This window comes from Rhopalosiphum maidis, chromosome 4 (assembly GCF_003676215.2).
Source record: "Rhopalosiphum maidis isolate BTI-1 chromosome 4, ASM367621v3, whole genome shotgun sequence".
Classification (NCBI taxonomy): domain Eukaryota; kingdom Metazoa; phylum Arthropoda; class Insecta; order Hemiptera; family Aphididae; genus Rhopalosiphum; species Rhopalosiphum maidis.
This window is the reverse complement of record NC_040880.1, coordinates 29,551,659-29,571,903: the sequence shown is the minus strand read 5'-3', so window position 1 is coordinate 29,571,903 and position 20,245 is coordinate 29,551,659. Positions and strand designations below refer to the sequence as shown.

At 27.4% G+C, this 20,245-nt stretch overlaps 3 protein-coding genes across 11 annotated transcripts in view; 2 read left to right on the top strand and 1 right to left on the bottom strand.

Moving 5' to 3' along the window:
* LOC113558771 (obscurin-like) overlaps positions 1–14,526 on the top strand; it is a 56,801-nt gene extending 42,275 nt beyond the window's left edge. For 6 of the 9 annotated variants that reach the window (XM_026964360.1, XM_026964353.1, XM_026964367.1 and 3 more), the window contains 29 exons: positions 52–157; positions 222–1,000; positions 1,065–1,173; positions 1,227–1,344; positions 1,404–1,782; positions 3,022–3,427; positions 3,492–3,670; positions 3,920–4,275; positions 4,340–4,584; positions 4,644–4,951; positions 5,013–5,370; positions 5,445–5,585; positions 5,647–5,832; positions 5,899–6,136; positions 6,206–6,639; positions 7,438–7,576; positions 7,647–8,107; positions 8,174–8,540; positions 8,632–8,933; positions 9,012–9,167; positions 9,231–9,376; positions 9,728–9,889; positions 9,961–10,141; positions 10,222–10,389; positions 10,845–10,965; positions 12,455–12,635; positions 12,731–12,956; positions 13,089–13,194; positions 14,236–14,373. In XM_026964360.1, coding sequence (XP_026820161.1) covers positions 52–157; positions 222–1,000; positions 1,065–1,173; positions 1,227–1,344; positions 1,404–1,782; positions 3,022–3,427; positions 3,492–3,670; positions 3,920–4,275; positions 4,340–4,584; positions 4,644–4,951; positions 5,013–5,370; positions 5,445–5,585; positions 5,647–5,832; positions 5,899–6,136; positions 6,206–6,639; positions 7,438–7,576; positions 7,647–8,107; positions 8,174–8,540; positions 8,632–8,933; positions 9,012–9,167; positions 9,231–9,376; positions 9,728–9,889; positions 9,961–10,141; positions 10,222–10,389; positions 10,845–10,965; positions 12,455–12,635; positions 12,731–12,956; positions 13,089–13,194; positions 14,236–14,373 — 7,196 coding nt within the window. Of the gene's footprint in view, positions 1–51; positions 158–221; positions 1,001–1,064; positions 1,174–1,226; positions 1,345–1,403; positions 1,783–3,021; positions 3,428–3,491; positions 3,671–3,919; positions 4,276–4,339; positions 4,585–4,643; positions 4,952–5,012; positions 5,371–5,444; positions 5,586–5,646; positions 5,833–5,898; positions 6,137–6,205; positions 6,640–7,437; positions 7,577–7,646; positions 8,108–8,173; positions 8,541–8,631; positions 8,934–9,011; positions 9,168–9,230; positions 9,377–9,727; positions 9,890–9,960; positions 10,142–10,221; positions 10,390–10,844; positions 10,966–12,454; positions 12,636–12,730; positions 12,957–13,088; positions 13,195–14,235 lie in introns of all 9 variants that reach the window. The other 3 variants (XM_026964347.1, XM_026964338.1, XM_026964307.1) reach the window with 2 other exon arrangements.
* Positions 14,527–15,232: 706 nt separating this feature from the next.
* On the bottom strand, positions 15,233–17,139 carry LOC113557046 (NADH dehydrogenase [ubiquinone] 1 beta subcomplex subunit 3). The gene is made up of 3 exons (XM_026962330.1): positions 17,001–17,139; positions 16,810–16,939; positions 15,233–15,692 (listed from the first exon to the last, which is right to left on the bottom strand). The coding sequence occupies exons 2-3, from the start codon at positions 16,935–16,937 to the stop codon at positions 15,494–15,496; spliced, it is 327 nt and encodes a 108-aa protein (XP_026818131.1). The 5' UTR covers positions 16,938–16,939; positions 17,001–17,139; the 3' UTR covers positions 15,233–15,493.
* Positions 17,140–17,296: 157 nt separating this feature from the next.
* Positions 17,297–19,860, top strand: LOC113557038. Its single transcript, XM_026962319.1, has 6 exons — positions 17,297–17,518; positions 18,893–18,959; positions 19,026–19,201; positions 19,298–19,459; positions 19,533–19,687; positions 19,754–19,860. The coding sequence occupies exons 1-6, from the start codon at positions 17,482–17,484 to the stop codon at positions 19,844–19,846; spliced, it is 690 nt and encodes a 229-aa protein (XP_026818120.1). The 5' UTR covers positions 17,297–17,481; the 3' UTR covers positions 19,847–19,860.
* The last annotated feature ends 385 nt before the right edge of the window (positions 19,861–20,245 follow it).

The window sequence follows — 20,245 nt, the reverse complement described above, 5'->3', positions numbered from 1 at the left end:
AAAAAAATAATTTAAAAAAAAATGATTATTTATTTTGTTTGAAATATTTAGTGCCTCCGAAAATAATATCTGGGATGGATGATGATGAAACATATGAATCACTTACAAAAGTATTTAATGTAAAAGCTCGTGGTGCTCCTAAGCCTAAAGTTCAATGGTAAAAGTTTATTTACTTACATTTTAATAATATTTATTTTATTTTATGTATTTTAATACTTAAGGTTCAAAGACGGTAATGAATTATCAAATACTAGAAATATCCAAATTAATGATTCCGAAGAAGATGAATCATTTAAATTAACTATTCAAGATTTAAGAGTGGCTGATTCTGGTTCATATTGCTGTAAATTAACTAATGAAGTTGGAGAAGACATGAAATCAGCAAAACTTAACGTGCAAGATGTAGAGTTGCTCCGTGGTCCCAAAATAAGAAAACCACTTTCCGATATAGAAGTTATAAAAGGCCAAAAAGTTGAATGGTCAATAACGCTCATAGCTGATCCCATTCCTGAAGTAGAATGGACTTGTGATGGTAAAAATGTCAATGCTGACTTTACTGTTAATTCATCTGAAATAGCTAATGGCCTAAAAGAATGTACATTCACAATGACAATTCCAACTTCTGAACTTAGTGATACCGGTCTTTACCGAGTGAAAGCGACTAATAAATTTGATTCAGCTGAATGTAGCGCTCATTTAGATATAGTTATGAAACCGGAAATTGAAGGATTCCATGATGTCACTGTAATACCTTCAATGGAAGCGATATTTGAAGCAATTATTCATGCAGTACCTAAGCCAAAAATAGTGTGGACAATAAATGGAAAAGATTTATCGGAACGAGAATTTGTCAACCTTACAAGTGAAGAATTAGAAAAAGATATAACAAAATTCAAGATAGTTATTGGAGATGTGAACCCAGAAGAAGAAGGTGAATATGTAGTTAAAGCTTGGAATAAAGTAGGAGAAACAACTGCCATAGCTAATCTTAAACTTCATAGTAAGTAAACCTACATATATTATTTTATTAAAAATTATATAATCAAATAAAAATTAAACTTTAGCTGAGGAACCTTCATTTGTTAAACTGATGGAAGATTTAACAATACAAGAATATGATGAAGTACAGCTTTCTGTACGAGTTAATGGAATTCCAAAACCTAAAATCACTTGGTAATATTAATTATAAGAAATATTTTATTGAATATAATAACGTTTTTACATAGGTTTAGAAATGGGGAAGTCATAATACCTGACTTAAGAATCAGTATACATACAAATGAAGAAGGCCAAGTTAAAAGTACTCTTACTATAGACCATTTCAGTGGTTTAGATATTGCTAAAGTAAGATTATATTTTATTTGTTAAATTAATTATCGATTAACGTCTAATATTTATTATAGTTCTCGGTTAAAGCTGTAAATATGATGGGTGAAGCTGAAACATCATCTAATTTAACTATGGCGGAAATAATGCCGTCGTTTGTAAAACCTTTTGAACGGATAACAGAAGGGGTTGAAGGATCACCAATTGAAATACAAACACAACTTATTGGAAGCCCTCGTCCCCATGTTGCGTGGTATAAAGATGGAGAAGAGCTTAAAAATACAGAAGGAGATAACAAAGATGACGAACAAAAACATATTACCCTAGAAGCAAATCCAAACGGAACTGTTATGATAAAAATTGATAAAGTCGAACAAGGAGATTGTGGTGCATATAAAATTATAGCGACTAATAATTTTGGTACAAGTGCTACTAATACTGCATTAGTAGTAAATGGTAAGTTCATACAAAAAGTATACTACATAAAATAGTATTTTATGTCAAATTTAAATTATACATATATTTTAATAATACAGTACCAAGGTCAAATTAATTATTTTCTAAAACATTGCATTTATTGAACTATACATTATAATTAATACAATATTATATATTTATTTATACAGGGCGATTCTTACATCATAAAACACTCATTATTTCAAAAATTTTTCATGTTTTTGAAAATATTTTTTACATAGTTTCAAGTTGTTAAAAAAACAATGTTTTTATCAAAAAAATTACATTTTTAAATACTTTTTATCCTTTTATTTTTTTAAGTTTTTTACTTTTTTGAATGACAACAGAATTTTAATTTCATATCCCAAAAGTAGAATATTTTTCTGAATATTTTGATACATAAAAATTATGTTATAAGTATTTAAAGTTTTGATGCGCGCAGTGGAGTGGTACCCCGTAAAATGTTTGTCCACTACTCCGCTTGTCTAAACTTTAAATACGTATAATTCATAGACTACTCGTCCTAAATTCTATATTTATGTATCAAAGTACTTATTTTGCTTTGTAATATGAAATTAAAACTCTATTGTCATTCAAAAAGTAAAAAATTAAAAAATTATAAGGATAAAAAATATTTAAAAATATAATTTTTTAATAAAAATGTTGTTTTTTAACAACTTAAACTATGTGAAAAAATGTTTTCATAAACATCAATACTTTTTGAAATAAAGAGTGTTTTATGATAAAAGAATCACCCTGTATAATTTATTATTGCTATACAACCTGACCCTACCATAGACGATGTGAAGATATTTATATTATAAATAGTATAAAATTAATCTAAATGTTTTGAAAAAGTATGTATAAAAAAAAAATAGAATAATTAGCAAAAGTTTAGATGTAAAATTTTCGAACCCAACTGAACATTTTTGAATCACAACAAAATAACTAAATTTTACCTCTCAAAAATACAATCTATACCAAATTTTCTACTAAAGCCCACCGCCAAAGTTGAAAATCAAAGTATTTTTATTGCTTCAAAAAATGATAACAGCTAGAAAAAAATTATTGTGACGTCAATACATTCATCACTGTACTCAGAATCTAACATATATGACTTTTATTTATTTTTATTCTATTAGTATGAAAAAATATATTTTCAGTACTGTGCTTTTAATTTTAAAATGTTTGTAAACTATGTTACATTTTTTAGTTTAACATTCAAATATATTTTTCTAGAATTACCAAAAAAGCCTATTCTAATTAAACACCCGAACAAAGTGGACGTCAACGAGAATGAAATTTTAAAAATAGAAGCTCAATATGTAGCGTATCCAGATGCTATTGTAAAATGGTATAAAGATGGACATGTATTGCATCCTTGTCCTCAGATTGATTTTGTAATGGGTCCCAACGGAAATGTAGCTCTAGTAATTGAAAAAGCAACGCTTGGAGACGCTGGTGATTACGAAATCGTTGTATCGAATGAACTGGGTAAAGCAGATGGTCAAATAAAAGTTAAAGTAAATCCGGCAGCTACAGTACCAGCTTTTATTATGCCTTTAAGAGATTCTAAAGTAGTGGAAGGGTTCCCTGCAAAATTGCCTTTTAGATTATCTGGTTTTCCACTTCCAGAAATCGCATGGTAACTAAACAATTTTTTATGTGATTAATATTCATATTTAATATATAAAATTACCTTAAACAAGGACAATCAATGATAAGCCATTAGTCATCGATGGAGAAAAAATCAAAATGGCACATGAACCCGATGGTCTACATTACTTGTTAATTGAAAAAGCTGGTCCAGAACATGCAGGCAAGCTTGCAATAATTGCTTCAAATGACAACGGAAATACTGCATCAGAAGCCAAACTTTCAGTAACTTGTAAGTTAATAGTTTTTTCTTTATTTATAAAAATTAAACAGTATAATAAATTTAATCGGTATTATGAAATATATACAATTGGTGCTTACATAAATTTTTTAATTTTAATTTTTAAGTTGTGAATTTATTTATTTATTTAAATTATAAATCAAATTTAATTAACACTTATTTTTCATTTAATTGAAATGTAATATATTATACATATATATATAATTAAATTAATTATTTTGTACTGAAATTTAATTTCAGCAAAAATAAACACTGATTCATTGGAATCTAAACCGGAATTCCTTCATGGACTTAAAGATACAACAGTTGAAGAAAGCAATGCATTAACATTATTAGCTCCGTTCCTTGGTAATCCTATACCAGATGTTAAATGGGAAAAAGATGGAAAAATATTGCAACCGTGCAATAAAGTTCATTTTACCTGTGATGGTTATAAAGTTGGACTTGAAATACTTGATACCAACACAGGAGATGCTGGACAGTATACTTGCACTCTAACAAATGACCTAGGTGCTACCAAATCAGAATGTCAAGTTGGCATTCGTAAACTTTATCAAGCTCCTGTTTTCACGCAACGTTTTTCACATAATCAACAAGTATGAAAAAATAAATGTTTAATATTATAAATTTATTTTGTTATTCTATTATTTAATAATTTAGTTGCTTTCGAGAGATGCTAAATTCCATGCTCGTGTCACCGGAGTTCCATCTCCAAGTATTATATGGCATAAAAATGGTCACCAATTAACAAATGGGGACAAGTACAAATTAAAACGTGATGGGGAAGTTTGTAGTCTAACTATAAGTGATGTCAATGGTGATGACGCGGGACTATACAGCTGTATTGCAACCAACAGAGATGGAACAGCTACATGTGAAGCACAGCTTTCAATTGCTCCACGAATGTACATTAAATGTGTATATAAAATATAAAATATGAAATTAAAATTATTTATTTTTTTAGTGTTGATGAATCTAGGAAACAAGAACCACCGTCCTTCATGAAGAAAATTGGTGATTGTGAAGTGTTTGATGGAATGACAGCTAAATTTACCGCATGTGCTACTGGATGGCCAGAACCTGAATATGAGTGGTTCTTAGACACTAATAGATTATATGAAACTGAAAGGATTAGAATGGAAAAAGAAGGTTCTGGTTTATTGCGATTAAAAATATTACACGCGGACTCAATTATTGATTCTGGTCGATACAAATTACGAATTTTTAACCCACACGGAGAAGCCTATTGTGAAGCAAGCATTTTGTTTGACAGTAAGTAACAAATAAAATAAAAAATAAAAAAACTTAAGTAATAAATTTAATTATGTTATAGATGGTTTGGATTCGCGTTCTAAACGTCCCGTTGGTGAACTTTACAAAGACTTTGATCGATATCGTGCAACTGGAGCACCATTACCATTACCTGATCCTCCAACAATAACTCGCATGTCTGATAAAAGACTTACTCTTTCATGGAAACCTTCATTACCAATCACACCGAGGACTCCGGTAACATATTTAGTAGAAATGGAAGAACAACCAAAAGGCGAATGGACTACAGTCAGAGCTGGTATTCGAGGATGTGCTTGCGATATACATAATTTAATTCCATTTAGAGATTATAAGTTCCGAGTAAGAGTTGAAAATAACTATGGAATTAGTGATCCCTCACCATTTGTTTTAACATACAGGTGCGATAAAAATTCACTACAATTTTGAAATATTAATTTAACCTTATAAAATTATTATTTTGTTTAATTTTTAGAGAAAAGTTAGAACCAGACCCTCCAAAATTCACTCCTTATCTGCCAATAGGAACTGACTTTAAGCCAGAATCATCCCCTTATTTTCCAAGAGATTTTGATATCGAAAGACCTCCTCACGATAACTATGCTCAAGCACCAAGGTAAATATTCTAATATTTTGCTTCTTGGCTTAAATTATTATTATTTCAAAAATAATTACAGGTTTTTACATCAAGAACACGATACACAATATGGTGTTAAAGGTCATAATGTGAATTTATACTGGTTTGTTTATGGATATCCAAAACCAAAAATGCAATATTATTTTGATAATCAGTTAATAGAAATGGGTGGTCGTTACGATTCGAGCTATACACGAAATGGCCAAGCCACATTATTTATTAATAAGTAAACACTTTATAAAATTTAAAGTAAAACTGCCATATTTAATAACTATTCTATGTTCAATTTAAGGATGTTGGATCGAGATATAGGAACATATGAAGCTGTTGCTACAAATGAACATGGAACAGCTAGACAAAGAGTTAGATTACAGATTGCTGAATATCCGAAGTTCTTAAAAAGGCCCGAAGAAATGTATGTAATTTTGCGCAAAAACTGTAAATTAGAAGCCAGAGTGATTGGTGTCCCGTATCCAGAAATAAAATGGTTTAAAGATTGGAAACCATTAGTCGATTCAGCTAGAATTCAAGTAATTGAAAAATTCGCAAAATGTATATGGATGTTATTATTATTATCTTATTTTGTTTTAAACTGATAGATTGAACAAGTAGAACCAGATGTTTGTATTCTACGCATCGAAGATGTTATCATGAAAGATGAGGGACTGTACAGTATAAGCGCTCGTAATTTAGCTGGATCAGTATCTACTTCAGTGGCTATACATGTTGAAGACCGAGAATCTGATTATTCATATAACGGTAAAACTGACATAAAATGGAAGAAAAAAGATTTTTCGGATTTATATGATATTGGAGACGAGTTGGGACGCGGTACGCAAGGTGTTGTGTACCACGCAGTAGAAAGATCAACGGGTAAAAATTACGCTGCTAAGATTATGCATGCGAAAGGAGATAATTTGACGAAACTAATGGATAATGAACTAAAAATAATGACTGACTTGAGCAATAGACGAATTATTCGTATTCATGATGCATTACAGACTTCCAGAACATACACTCTTATCACAGAACTGTATCCTTTAATACAATTTATATGCATTTATACTATTAATATTTTATTTATTTATTAATATTTATAAAGTATGGTACAAATGTACGATTGTAATAGGTACACTAATACATACAACGAATTTTTAGGAAACAGAAATGTTCTATATTTTTTCAAAAAAAAAGATATAATATATATTATATATTAATGTGAAATTTAAAATTTACAATTTATTAACATTTTCCGCAATTAATGCGCTCCGTCAAAAAAATGAAATATACTTACTTTAATTTGATAAAATTAAATATATTGAATATAATTAATTATATTGATAAAATGATTAATTTAATTCTCTAAAATCGTTTTTTTTTTCTAAAAATGAAAACATAAATTATTTATTTAAAAATAATCATTATTGATGAAATACAACAAAAGATGTATCCATTAACAAAGTTAAAATTTATTACTTATATTTTAAACGATTGATTAAATATTTTGTCTTACAACCACCATCGTCATAGTCTGATGTAGTGATTCGGTTTCAATCATTACAGTTGTGTTCATTATAGTTAAACTTATTATTGAACCGAGTTCTCCAAAAATGTATTAACATATCTAAATTATCACTAATTTATTTAATTTATTTACGATAATAGATTACAAAAATACACAATAGCCATATCACTAATTATTTTATCTTAATTGAATATTTATTAATGCAATATATTCAAGTACAAACCTTTATATCTTTCTCATTAGTGCTATGTTATTTTATACAAGACTGATATAAAACATTGATAATTTCCTTAACTCAAAACAAAGTGCTGGAGGTGGTGAGCTTTTGGATATTCTAACCAAACATTCTTTCCTCACAGAATATGATATAGCTTTATATATAATTCAACTATTAAAGGCTTTAAAGCACATGCACGATTTTGAAATTGCCCATTTGGGACTGACAGTGAGTACTTAGCATGCAGATTATGAACACATTTAATTATTTATAATTATTTATTATATTAAACTTTTAGCCTGGAGATTTACTGATATCTCACCCAGGAGGCGATACATTAAAGCTATGTGATTTTGGACTCAGTAGAAAAATCAACAGAAGAAAATTGGAACCAGTTTATTATGGTATGCCTGAGTTTATTTCTCCGGAAATAGCTAAGGGAGAAGGCGTTGACCTTTCATCCGATATGTGGTCAGTCGGAGTGATAACTCATTTACTTTTAACTGGGATGTCATTATTCCGTTGTGTAAACGACGCTGATACTTTGGATAGAGTTAAAAGTGGTTCCTATACACTTAGTACAAAAATTAGCGATTTAGCTAGAGACTTTATCTCAAAACTATTAGTAATCAACCCTAATGATCGTTTGGATGTTATAAGTGCCTTACAACATCCTTGGTTACAATTTGGCGAAGATATACCCGCAGGAACTAGTCAAATAAACACAGATTCTCTTCGAAATTATTACAATAACTTGAAGTATGATTTTTTTTTAATTTCAAATTTAATTTTTTATCACTTTATAAAATGTATTTCTATTTTCAGAGATTGGTATAGTAATGCATCTTGTAGAAATTGGTATAGATGCCGTACTTTATCTTCTGCGTACACTCATCCATCAAAAATGATTTATCCACCTGGTTTTACTTGCACTCCTAGTCCTACTCCAGAACCAGAACCAAAACCACAAAAGAAACATTTGCCGTCATGGAAAGATAAACTTCCATCCAAAGAGCCAATAGATACAGAAATAGGAATAATTAAATCTGAGAGTCACTATCAATATGGTCCCGATACATATTTGTTACAACTAAGAGACACAAATTTCCCAGTGCGTTTAAGGGAATATATGAAAGTTGCCGGTAAAAGCTTAACACATAGAGGAGGAAGCGATTCACATTTAGACTGGGAGGTAATTGAAGTTTTAAAATAATTATAATTTATTTTAAATAGTAAATCTTGAATAACGTTTTCAAACCATATCCAAAATATTATCATTTCAGGCTCCAGTTATACGTGAAAGAAGAAAATTTACAGATATCATGGATGAAGAAATTGAAGATGAACAAAAAGCAAGAATCAGCAAATATGGTGCTGACATATACACATTGAGAAGACTTAAACAAGAAATAGGCTCTAGACCAACTGCTCATGTAGAAGCAGAAGCAATTTTAGAATCAAGAATTGATGGACAACCGCCATTCTTTAGAGAAAAACCACAAAAATTACCAGTTGAACCAGATAAGCCTGCTGATCTTATGTGTTTAGCTGTGGGAGTACCAAAACCATTAGTCCAGTGGTTCAAGTTAGTATTGATTGTTTATTTTGAACATATCATAGGTAAATTCAATCTATTTTATTAATAACTATTAATATTTTATAGAAATGATATAGTTTTAACTGAAAGTCATAGAATAAAAATGTTGGAAGACAATGATGGAAGATCTATCCTCAGACTAGATCCAGCTACTGAGTTAGATCTAGGTATTTATAAGGTCGTGGCTAGAAATAAATTTGGACAAACAACAGCAAGAGCTCGGTAAATTGAGTTATTTTATTAATTTTTGATGTATATTTATACTTATATTGAAATCTTTAAAAGGCTCGTCTTAGCACATGAACCTGGACCTATGGAAGCTCCAATAGTAAAAGAATATTCTGATACTGAAATTTTATTACGGTGGGATCATCCAAAACATGATGGAAATGCTCCAATATTATGTTATCAATTAGAAGTACGAGAAAATGGTAAGTTATAAAGTTAAACGAAATGTATTGCACTTGTATATACAAATAATGAACTAATTATTTTTATTGAAATACTGTGATAATTTATAGTAATCTATGTATAAAAAAAACTTAAATAAACTCTATACAATTGATTAGTAAATTAACCACAATATCCTTAAAAGTCATGGATATAGGGTTACATATTATTGGGTACTTTTTTTGTATATACATAATTAGGTACAGGAATATCAAGTAACTTTAGAAAAAAAGAGAAAACCTATAAATATATATATAATATATATATTATAATTATGAATTAAACTATTTAAATAATTCAATCGTATTCCATAAAATAATGTTTTGTTATAGAAAGCGAATGGGAATTGGTGGCTAAAAATATTGATCACGAATTTTGGTTAATGCAAAACCTTCGACCTTACACAAATTATGAATTCAGATTAGCAGCAATGAACCATATTGCTTGGGGTCCAACTGGACCATCTTCACCAATAGTTCGAACACATTTCCCTGGTAAGATTTTTACATAATTAATGTAATCAAGTATAACTTTAAAATCCAATAAACTTAATGATTTTAAATAGATGCACAAAAATTGGAAGTTCCACCGGCGATGTTAAATCTGCAAATAATAACTGAAAGTGGACGAGAAATAATTGGTGATGAGCCTCGCAATAATTTAGATTATTCACTTGAGTATAAACCAATAGATTGGGCTGAGCAGCCTCCTATTGAAAAATATCGTTTTATTTCTGAAATTGCAAGGTAAGATAAATTCAACTCGTAATTACTAGTTATTACTTATTTATAATTAAATATTAATTATTTTTTACTTCTTATGAAAGAGGACGATTTTCCGTCATACTTAAAGGAATCAATACATCAAATGATTCAATTGTAGTAGCAAAATTGTTGGAGATTACACCCGACACTGAATCACGAGTTACACACGAGTTTAATGTTCTTAAATCATTAAAACATGAACGAATAGCATATCTCGTTGAGGCTTTTAAGTAAGCAATATCATACTACCACTATCATTATGAATTTTTTATAAATACAATATTTAAAGTAATATTGTAATGAATAATGAATACATGAATAAAATTAATCAATATACAAAAACAATTTATTAAATTCATAAATCTAATTAAACATAATTTATAATGCCTACCTACGACTTGCCAAAATCAACTCATTTTTATACCTACATAAAATTATAATTACAACTATTGAAAAATAATAACAAGTATCAAATATTTATATCATAAAAAAAACATTATATTTTAATTTTGTACTGCATAGTACAAACACTACAAACATAAATAGCACTTTGTAATACTGACGTAGGTACTGTTGTAATACCTACATGGTTTTATTGTGCTTACACATGTATTTGTTAGTTCTTACTACTTACGATTACTATCATTAAGTACCTTTTAGTTTTAATATTTTTATTTAATATTAGGCTAGAAAATGCACCTGTAGCTGTTTTCATTCAAGAAAAATTACAAGGAGCAGATATACTGACTTACTTATCAACAAAAGAGAATTATTCGGAACAAACTGTTGCTACAATCGTCACTCAAGTAATAATTTACATTTTTTGTGGGTTGAGAAAATTAAAAGGAACAGAAAATAAAACAAACAGTAATTTCGGGAATTTTGAATGGGTCAAGTTTCGAGACCTAGAGAGTTGTCGAGTATTATTTAAAATATAACTTCCTTACAGATAATCATAAAATTATGTTTTAAATTTTATACAAAATGATAGTCTTATTCTTGTACTTTGTTTACGAACCTATGATACAGTGGCGTAGACATGATTTCTGAAAGGGGGGAGGATCGAAAAAAAAAAGCTAAATGGGAGGGGGAAATTGAAAAATCCCCCGCCTTCCCAAAACTTTTTACTTTGGTAGTAAAATATAAGAACAAATGATGAACAATGAAATTTGAATGAATATAATTTGAATTAATCTAAAATTCACACTAAACACAATATGGTAAATTATTCACTTCAATACTCCATAAAGTCAAAATTTCTGTATTATAAAATGCTACATCATTAAATGTATAAATAAAATAAATAATAATTAAATTAACAAATCTAGTTTTCTATTTTTTTTTTTTTGCTAGTTAGTCTAAAACTTCTGCTATAATTAAATATAAACTGGCATAAGTGTTAGGCTATTTAGCCGTTCCTGTAACAAATACATTTTCAACAATCCCGTGAATGTCTTTTTTTAGATTTCAGATAAATAAATGGTAGGTACGTAACTAAACCCATAGCGATAATGATCTCCTTAGTTATTTCTTATAATGTAATAACAACGATAATATCTGATAACATTTTAAACACAGACTCACAGTGGAAACATAGCCTTTTTAGTTGAGCATACATACATATTATTATATATAAAATATTGTCTTTATAAATAATAAGATATGCTATAATAAAGTATAAACATAGTCATTATTGAACATTTCGACTAAATAAACATTAGTTTGCTACAAATAAAATAAAATAAAATTTTTAGTATTGAGAAAATTTTCATAATTCAATAGCTCGATAGATAATAATATCACAAAATATTGCATTTTAGTGCATACTGCATAATGTAAGCAAAAACAAAAAAAATAATAAATATCCAATGGGGGGAATCTGACCCCCCACTTCCCCCTTGTATACGCCACTACTATGATATAAAATAACATTCCCAACATTCGTTGCGCGGTTGCGCCCATATTTTGGCTAAAGCTATCCTATATATATATATATATATATATATATAATATATACTATACATTATTATAATCCAATATATTATATAGGATTATAAATTAACATTATAATTAAAAAAAAATTAATAATAATATTTTATACTTCGATCTAGCGAGTAGGTCCTAAAAAGAAAATAAGTCTTAATTACCTACTAACTGTTAAGCTATAGTATAATAGTAACCTATATCTACGAACACATTTTAACAAGGTTGTTAGGTATTTTTAGACACTAAAACCTGTATAATCTAACCATCTTAACCCGACCCGCCCAATTTATACTTGTACATAATTTTTAGGTATTAGACGGATTGCAATACTTACACTGGCGAGGCTATGCCCATTTGGATCTGCAACCGGACAACATAGTGATGGCTTCCGTGCGTACCATACACATTAAACTAATCGACTTTGGATGCGCACAGAAAGTCAGTAAGCTAGGAGCAGTTGTAGGGGCAAACAGCGTCTTGGAGTTCACAGGTAAATACCAAATTTGACCGATTGTTGACCACTAATCATTGTATTTCTATTTTTTAATCACTCGTTCATGTTTATTAATCTTTCAAAATCTGCAGCACCTGAAATTTTGTGCGACGAACCTGCTTACCCATACTCCGATATCTGGTCGCTTGGAGTGATTGCATACACATTGCTTTCTGGCATGTCGCCGTTCCGAGGATCAAACGATACGGAAACCAGGCAAAACATCACATTCGTTCGATATAGGTTTGAATATCTATACAAGGACTTATCACAGGAAGCCACTAGATTTTTAATGTTATTATTTAAAAGAACGCCGACGTAAGTAGTTTATTAAATAAATAGTTAAAGAAATAAAATGTTGTTAATATCTTTTATAGCAAAAAATAGATACATAACTTATATTATAACTTCTTTTTCTATCTCTTACTTTGATTAATTTTTATTTTTTAGGAAACGACCATCAGCAGAAGAATGCCATGAACATAGATGGTTGTTACCCACAGAATATATGATTAAGAAAAGAGAAAAAACCATGTTTAATTCTTACAAATTACAGGTAAACATTTCAAGTTTTAACTGTAAAATAGATACTAAATGTGTCATTTGTGATTCACCTAATTTTATACATTTTACCCACCTACTAAATAAAAAATTTCCGTTAAAATTCTAAATTTATATTTGTTATAAATAACATAAATAATAAAATATAATTGGAAAGTTGGCTAATTGCATAAATAGTCAAAAGTCTAAATGGAAAATATAATTTACAAACAGTTAAACTCTACATATTTACTGATTGTTATTAAATGTATTTAAATACTTGTATAACTGTAGATGTGTATTATAAGAATATAAATTCAAGAAACAAATTCTTAGGCGAAAACCATATTTGATTTTTTAAAAACATATTTAAAATCGTTTGAAATTAAATTGAATTAAAAAAATTTAAATGCTATATTTATCAATTGATAGGTGTTTGATATCTACTTGTAAACTGCATTTTGGATTTGTCAGAATTTAATATTGATTCTTAATAGTTAGTTATTCCTATACTGATGATACATAAAAACATTTTATAAATATTTTTACTTATATAGTAAATACCTATTTTCATTAATCGATGAATATAATAGAATCCATCAACAATAATTTAGATTAAAATAACTTAATGTTAGTGGACCATGCATAATGAGATGTGCTAATTTGTTTACACTTCTTTTCTACCCAACAATAAGGAACAAACTACCATTATAGTATTATTCCAATACTATACTTCATTCATGATTAAAAGCGACCCGGGTTTTAACACATGGGCATAGTATTGTTCTATATTTATATTACTGATGGATAATTAAGTTGGAGAAATAGTTATGTGTATGAAACAAAAACTGTTAGGTTACTTCTAAATGAGAATAGAGTATAAATAGTATGTAAGTTGTAAGTAAATTATAAATGTTTTACTAAACACCAGTGACCAATGATAACTACAAAATCCAATGTAAAAAAAAATAATAATCTGTTTGTGTGTTGTGTCTATTATAATTAATTAAGTATTATTAAATTACTTTGTTATATAATTAATGATTATTCAATTTAGCACTTTGCCAAAGAATATCATGAAAACAGGACCAAATTTGCAACTTCGTCGCAAAAATTGTTGGGAGCCTTGGGAACAAGGCAAATTGGACTTGGTCGATCAAATAGCGTAGTTGATGAACTGCTTATTTTCAAATAATTGTAGCAGAAAGGACAACTTCGCCAATTTAATATAAAGTTAATTTTAAATGTTATTATATGAGAAACATTACAATGTTATTATATTATATTATATTATAAACAATGTAATTATACATGTTTTATTGATTAAATTATTGTTAATTTAAAATGAATAAGTTTATATTTATTTCTCAAGTATTAGTGCATATCACCAATGTGCAATACCAAACTACAAAACTCATGTATAGATTTTAAAATCAATAGGTTTTTAGATATTTTATTCATACACCTAAAATCAATTCAACAATTATTAACTTTTGTGTCAATTAACACTCGCTAAAAAAAAAAATGTTTGCATTTTGTTGAACTTTTTGGTGAATTTAAATATAAGCATTCCAAATTTCTATTATTATTTACTATTATTATTTTTAAACATTATACAGTCAAGTCGTGGTAATTCAAAAAACTTGACAACTCAAATTTTTTTTAATTCCCCTAGAAATTTCCCTTCAACTTTCGAGTTATTGCAACTCGACTGTAGGTATTTATTATTTTATAATGAAACTATAATCAAATTTTAATTATTAAATAGGAACCTATATTTTAATTTCTTCATCTAATTCTGGATTACCATATTTATTAAAATTTCTATATAATATTAAAATATTGTGTTATCTATAAGCAATGCATATTTAAATAATTTAATCAAAAGAGTGAAAACTATAAATTAAAGGGTGCCACCTCATCCCTCAAAATAATTAACTATTTAGTTGGAACATAACTCATTTTTATAAATAAGTTAATTAAAGAAATAAAAAAAAAAAAAAACAATGATCATATTAAGTTATAACATCTAGAGATAACACAAACAAAAACCATGCTGTCATTTTTTTTATATATTACTACCATTTTTCAAATAATATAGTTGAGACACAAAATGTATGCTGTTCACATTTGAATTATACATGATAATTAAATTTATCCTTGTATTTTATAAAACATATTTTTATAAATGGTTTTTTTGTAATACAAACAAATTATACTAAAACTAAAGATCATAGCACTGCAATTTTATAAATTTTAATAATTTCTCTGGACACGTCATTGGAGTCCTTTGATTTCGGTACTGTTATCTTAAATTAAACACTGGATGATGGAAAGTAAGGCTTTCTGTGATGATGAACTGGTGGATAAAAATGTTCATAGGTTTTTTCCACAGCAATAATAGAGGCTGCTAATCCAAAAGCAATTGTAAGCCCGCGTTTACCACGGAACCAACATTTGAAATATTGTTGATAACGACTACCGCTACTTGGAGGATATCTCCAAACTTCATTCCTAAAGACCAAACATAATGACATTAGTTATATATTGTATTAAAACAGTTATTAGAGTAAACTTGCAAATAATCATCTGTCGACATTATTTAATGATTTTTTTTTTTTATCAATACTATATATTTTTTTACAATTTAATTTATAAAAAATGCAAACATAAATTGTTCAAAAGTTACTCCATTGTATACAGTACATGCTAGAATTGAAGTAGACATTCATGAGTAGTTGTTTCCAGTATTTAATTTTCATTCAATAGATTACACAAGTGTAATTTTATTTTTTAAATTGCAAATAAAAATGTATAGTATTGTTAAAAAAAATAGAAATTTAGAATTTTATTTTCTAAAAATACATATTTTTAAAATAAATTATGTATTTTGATAATGTGTAACAATAAAATAAAATAATAATTCACAAAAAGTAAATAATTTTTATTACTTTAATAATAAATGTACAATGTAAATGTATCATGGTCTTTAGAACAAATAAATACATACAACAACAAAAAATAATCAAATTTAATACATTTTTTTTTAAATTATACCTAGCTCTGATTTTACCAATTTTGAGTTTAGAATTTAGTTGATTGATCAAAATTACTTGAAAAAAATTTATTAATTCAAAAATGATATTTAAATATAGGGGTTACTATTAAAAAAAAAAGTTGTGTTGTGCATGCGCACAAACAGAATTGAAAAATATTTAAAGGGTAATATAGATAGGTAATGATAGTGTCCTGTTTCTGCAGCCACACGGTATATTATGTGTGTGTGTGTAGCAGTGTAGTTATAATTAGATACAATAAAAAATGATTAACTTTTTGTTTTAAGAATGTATTCTTAATTATGAATTTATAAGAAATTTATGTGGCTTATCAATAAAAAAAATTAGGTGGACAATCCCAGAATTAGGACATCAATTATCTCTAGGTTGACCAACAATTTGAATGCACATATCTATATACCTATATACTATAAAATATATAAATACAATGTAAAGAAGTAATATCCCCATATTTTTATCCAAATAACTAGATGTGTTTATAGATCTAATAGGTAATATACTAAAATACCTATGTAAAACGAAAACTATTTATTAAAAATTAAAAGCAACTTTACCTTAGCCACGGATCTTTGAGACCTTCGGTAGCAAGAATATTCTTCACCTTCACAAGTTCCGGCACATTATCAACTTTATATATTCTGTAATCCGGTATTTGGATTTCAGGTTCGTGATGGCCACCCATTGCTTCAAAAATATAATTATTTTTATTATAAAATTTTACACAAATTAACAGAGGAATACTTACTGCTTAAAGTATATAAGGATCTTTATTATTATTTTAATATGAATAATAAATTATTAAGAAATAGAGACGTGAACGAATTAAGCAATAAGCTGTATAAGCATTGAAGGATAACTAAAAAAGTTATTAAATAAAATTTGAGCGATCTGATAACAGAAACAGCTGATTATTTTCAAAGAAGACATAATAGCATAATAATAGTAACTATGATAATTGTCTAATACAGTGGTAATATTCTGTGATATTGTAGGTATATTTATTATGTATAAACAAAATTCTTATCTAAGGCGTGAACCAAAACTAACGCTCATGACGCTTAAACAATAATAATTTTTTTTTTAACAATGTTTAATTAATTTTAACTTTTAATTCCTATGTTTATATAGTTTTCGTTTATTATTTTTCTACGTTTTTTTTTATTAAATATTATAACTGTTGATATTTAACACCGTAATAATCTAAGTATTTTAAATCAGCCATTACCATGAGTTCTGACAAAATTGACTATCCAAAAGCATCCAGTAAGTTCTTCATCATATTAGTACCATAGTATTTAAACCATTTAATCATACCTGATAATTAGTAAGTTCGAGAATTAGATTTTATTACACAAATATTATGGTTTAACACCAAACTTTGTAAAGACATATAAACTGAGGTGTTCTATTTAGTGTAACTGCTCATTGTGGCTTAGGGCTAGTTTTATTTTATCTTGGTTTGGTTATTTGATTTCAGATAAAAATAAATGGATCAAAATTCATGTTGAATGCCTTCCCACAAATTGTTTTCTGGTATCCCACAAGCTAATCATCTATCCTTACTGGCCTTTTTTGATATATATTTATTAATACTGTTATCTTAACTTTACAGAATTTATGTGTCTTAGTATTCAGTGATGATGAATATTTCATTGTATTATTTTGATACATGATTATTACCTCTTTAAAAGCAACAAACCGATTTCTTAATATTTCTTGTATCAAAACCCTATTGATTTTTATAAATTGCTCTAAATATATCTGATATGATTATGCTACACCTAGTTTCATTTTTAAGTTTCATGCTGTTCCTCTACACATCCCTAAGTCTCACTAACTATAATGAAAATTGATCACTTTATTGTTACATGTGCAAACTATTTTATAACTATTTTGTTTCCCTATTTCTCATACACAAAATATAATATTAGCTTTTATTTTATTTAACTTTATTTGTTACTTGTCACAACTTATAATTTTATAACTTATATGTTATTGTTATTAAAATAAAATAAAATAAAATGTCCAGTTTAAACTGTTTGTTGGTTTAGTAACCAATAACCAATTGTAACACTATTAAAGAGTTTAATAAGCTAATTTATTCCAAGATAGTAATTTTCATACAAACAGTATCTAACTACATTGGTTAAGTATTCAAACAATCAAGTAGTGTGCTCACTGCACATATAAAAAAATATATAAAAATTATTTTTGTTTCACTTTCTACATTTATATAACATATACAAAAAAAGTGACTAAATTCAATTTATAAAACAACCATGTAAAATGTATTAATAAAAGTAATACAAATAAATGTGTAAACAAATTAGATGATAGCATGAAAAGAAGTCTCACATTGTATGATGAATTACTATGCTATTGAATAAAGTACTTACCATTTATTACAACTTATTGCTACCTTTTTTCTTCCCATATTTAATATTAGTTGGATTTGATTCAAGGGTTTTTATTATTATGAGTGTATAGTTTTATCATATTTTAAGCCTTGAATGATATAAAATCATTACTAAATGATTGAATGATAAAATTCAAGATAATAAATAATGTTTAATAAAATACGTACATATCCTATTATTATTATTTTGAAATTAAAATATAAATGTTATACTATTCTAGAACTAATTAGTGATGCTGGTGTTATCATTTACATTGGAGGATTTCTTTTAATCATTGCATTTATAAGGTACTTAAAAAAATATTTCAACCTTATAAGTTTACTCATTTAAAAATAAAAAATGTATATTTATAGCCCTTATTGGTTGGAATCATATGATGAAGCATTCATAAATTTTAAGCACATGGGCTTATGGACATATTGTTTTGACCACTTCCGATACCCTCATTATCAATTTGAAAAGCTCTTTGATGGCTGCAATACAGTTTTTAGTGAAGAATATTACGTCATTCGAGAATGGCTATTACCAGGTTAGTAATAATTGATATTAAATCATAGTTCAAGTACAATTATATACATTTTTTTTGCGGTTAAATATTTATGATTTACAATGTTTGTTTTAAAAGGATGGCTATTGTTTTTGGAACTTTGTATGACTTTAGCAATATTGTTATCACTTGGAACATTAGCAATAATTGCTGCTGTTATAACAAGATATCCACAACGTCTCGTTCTTAAATATGAGTACATGCTATCGGCTGCATGTTTCTTAGCGGCTACATCTTCTAGTTTGTTGAAAATATTTATTATGTCTCATAAATCTTCTGATTTTATTATAATATAAATTCTTATTTTTTTCAGCTATATTGATATTTTTTACTGTAATCCTGTTTCCATTCAACTGTTGGAGACGTGATTGGCTCATGTATCCTATGTATAATCACCTATCATGGTCATTTTATATTGCTATTATATCAGGTTTTGTGCATGCATACGGTTCATGGTATTTGTTTAAGGTTTGTTGAATATTTATTTATTTATTTATTGAATCACTACAGACCAACATTTTTATATTTTTTCAGGATGCACGAATTGCTTATGATCAAAGAAGAGAGAGTAAAAATTTAGTAATGCAAATGTATCCTCCTCATGAACGTAACTTTTATGATCAATAAAACTTTTAACCATTTATTTTCTTAAGTTATTTTAAATAAAAACGAATCCGTCCACTAGAAATATAACGATCTGTCCATTAATATTAATTGTATAATTTTGTATTTAATGATCTACAGTAAATTGTCTGTTATAATAAAAATTTATCTCATCTGAGGAAGTATTATAATAAATAAGTTAATATTTTGTATATTATTTTTTTTTTTTTTTTTTTACTATGAGAATAATGTACCAAATGTATGGTCTATGTCTTACTACTTTGCATAATATAACAAATGTTTTGTTCAAAAAAATCCAGTTTACTATATTATTTTTTAATGCAATTGAATTAATTTAAATGTAAGAATAATATCTAGGGCTTCTGATCATGAAATTTGGTATGTTATACATTAGATATGTTA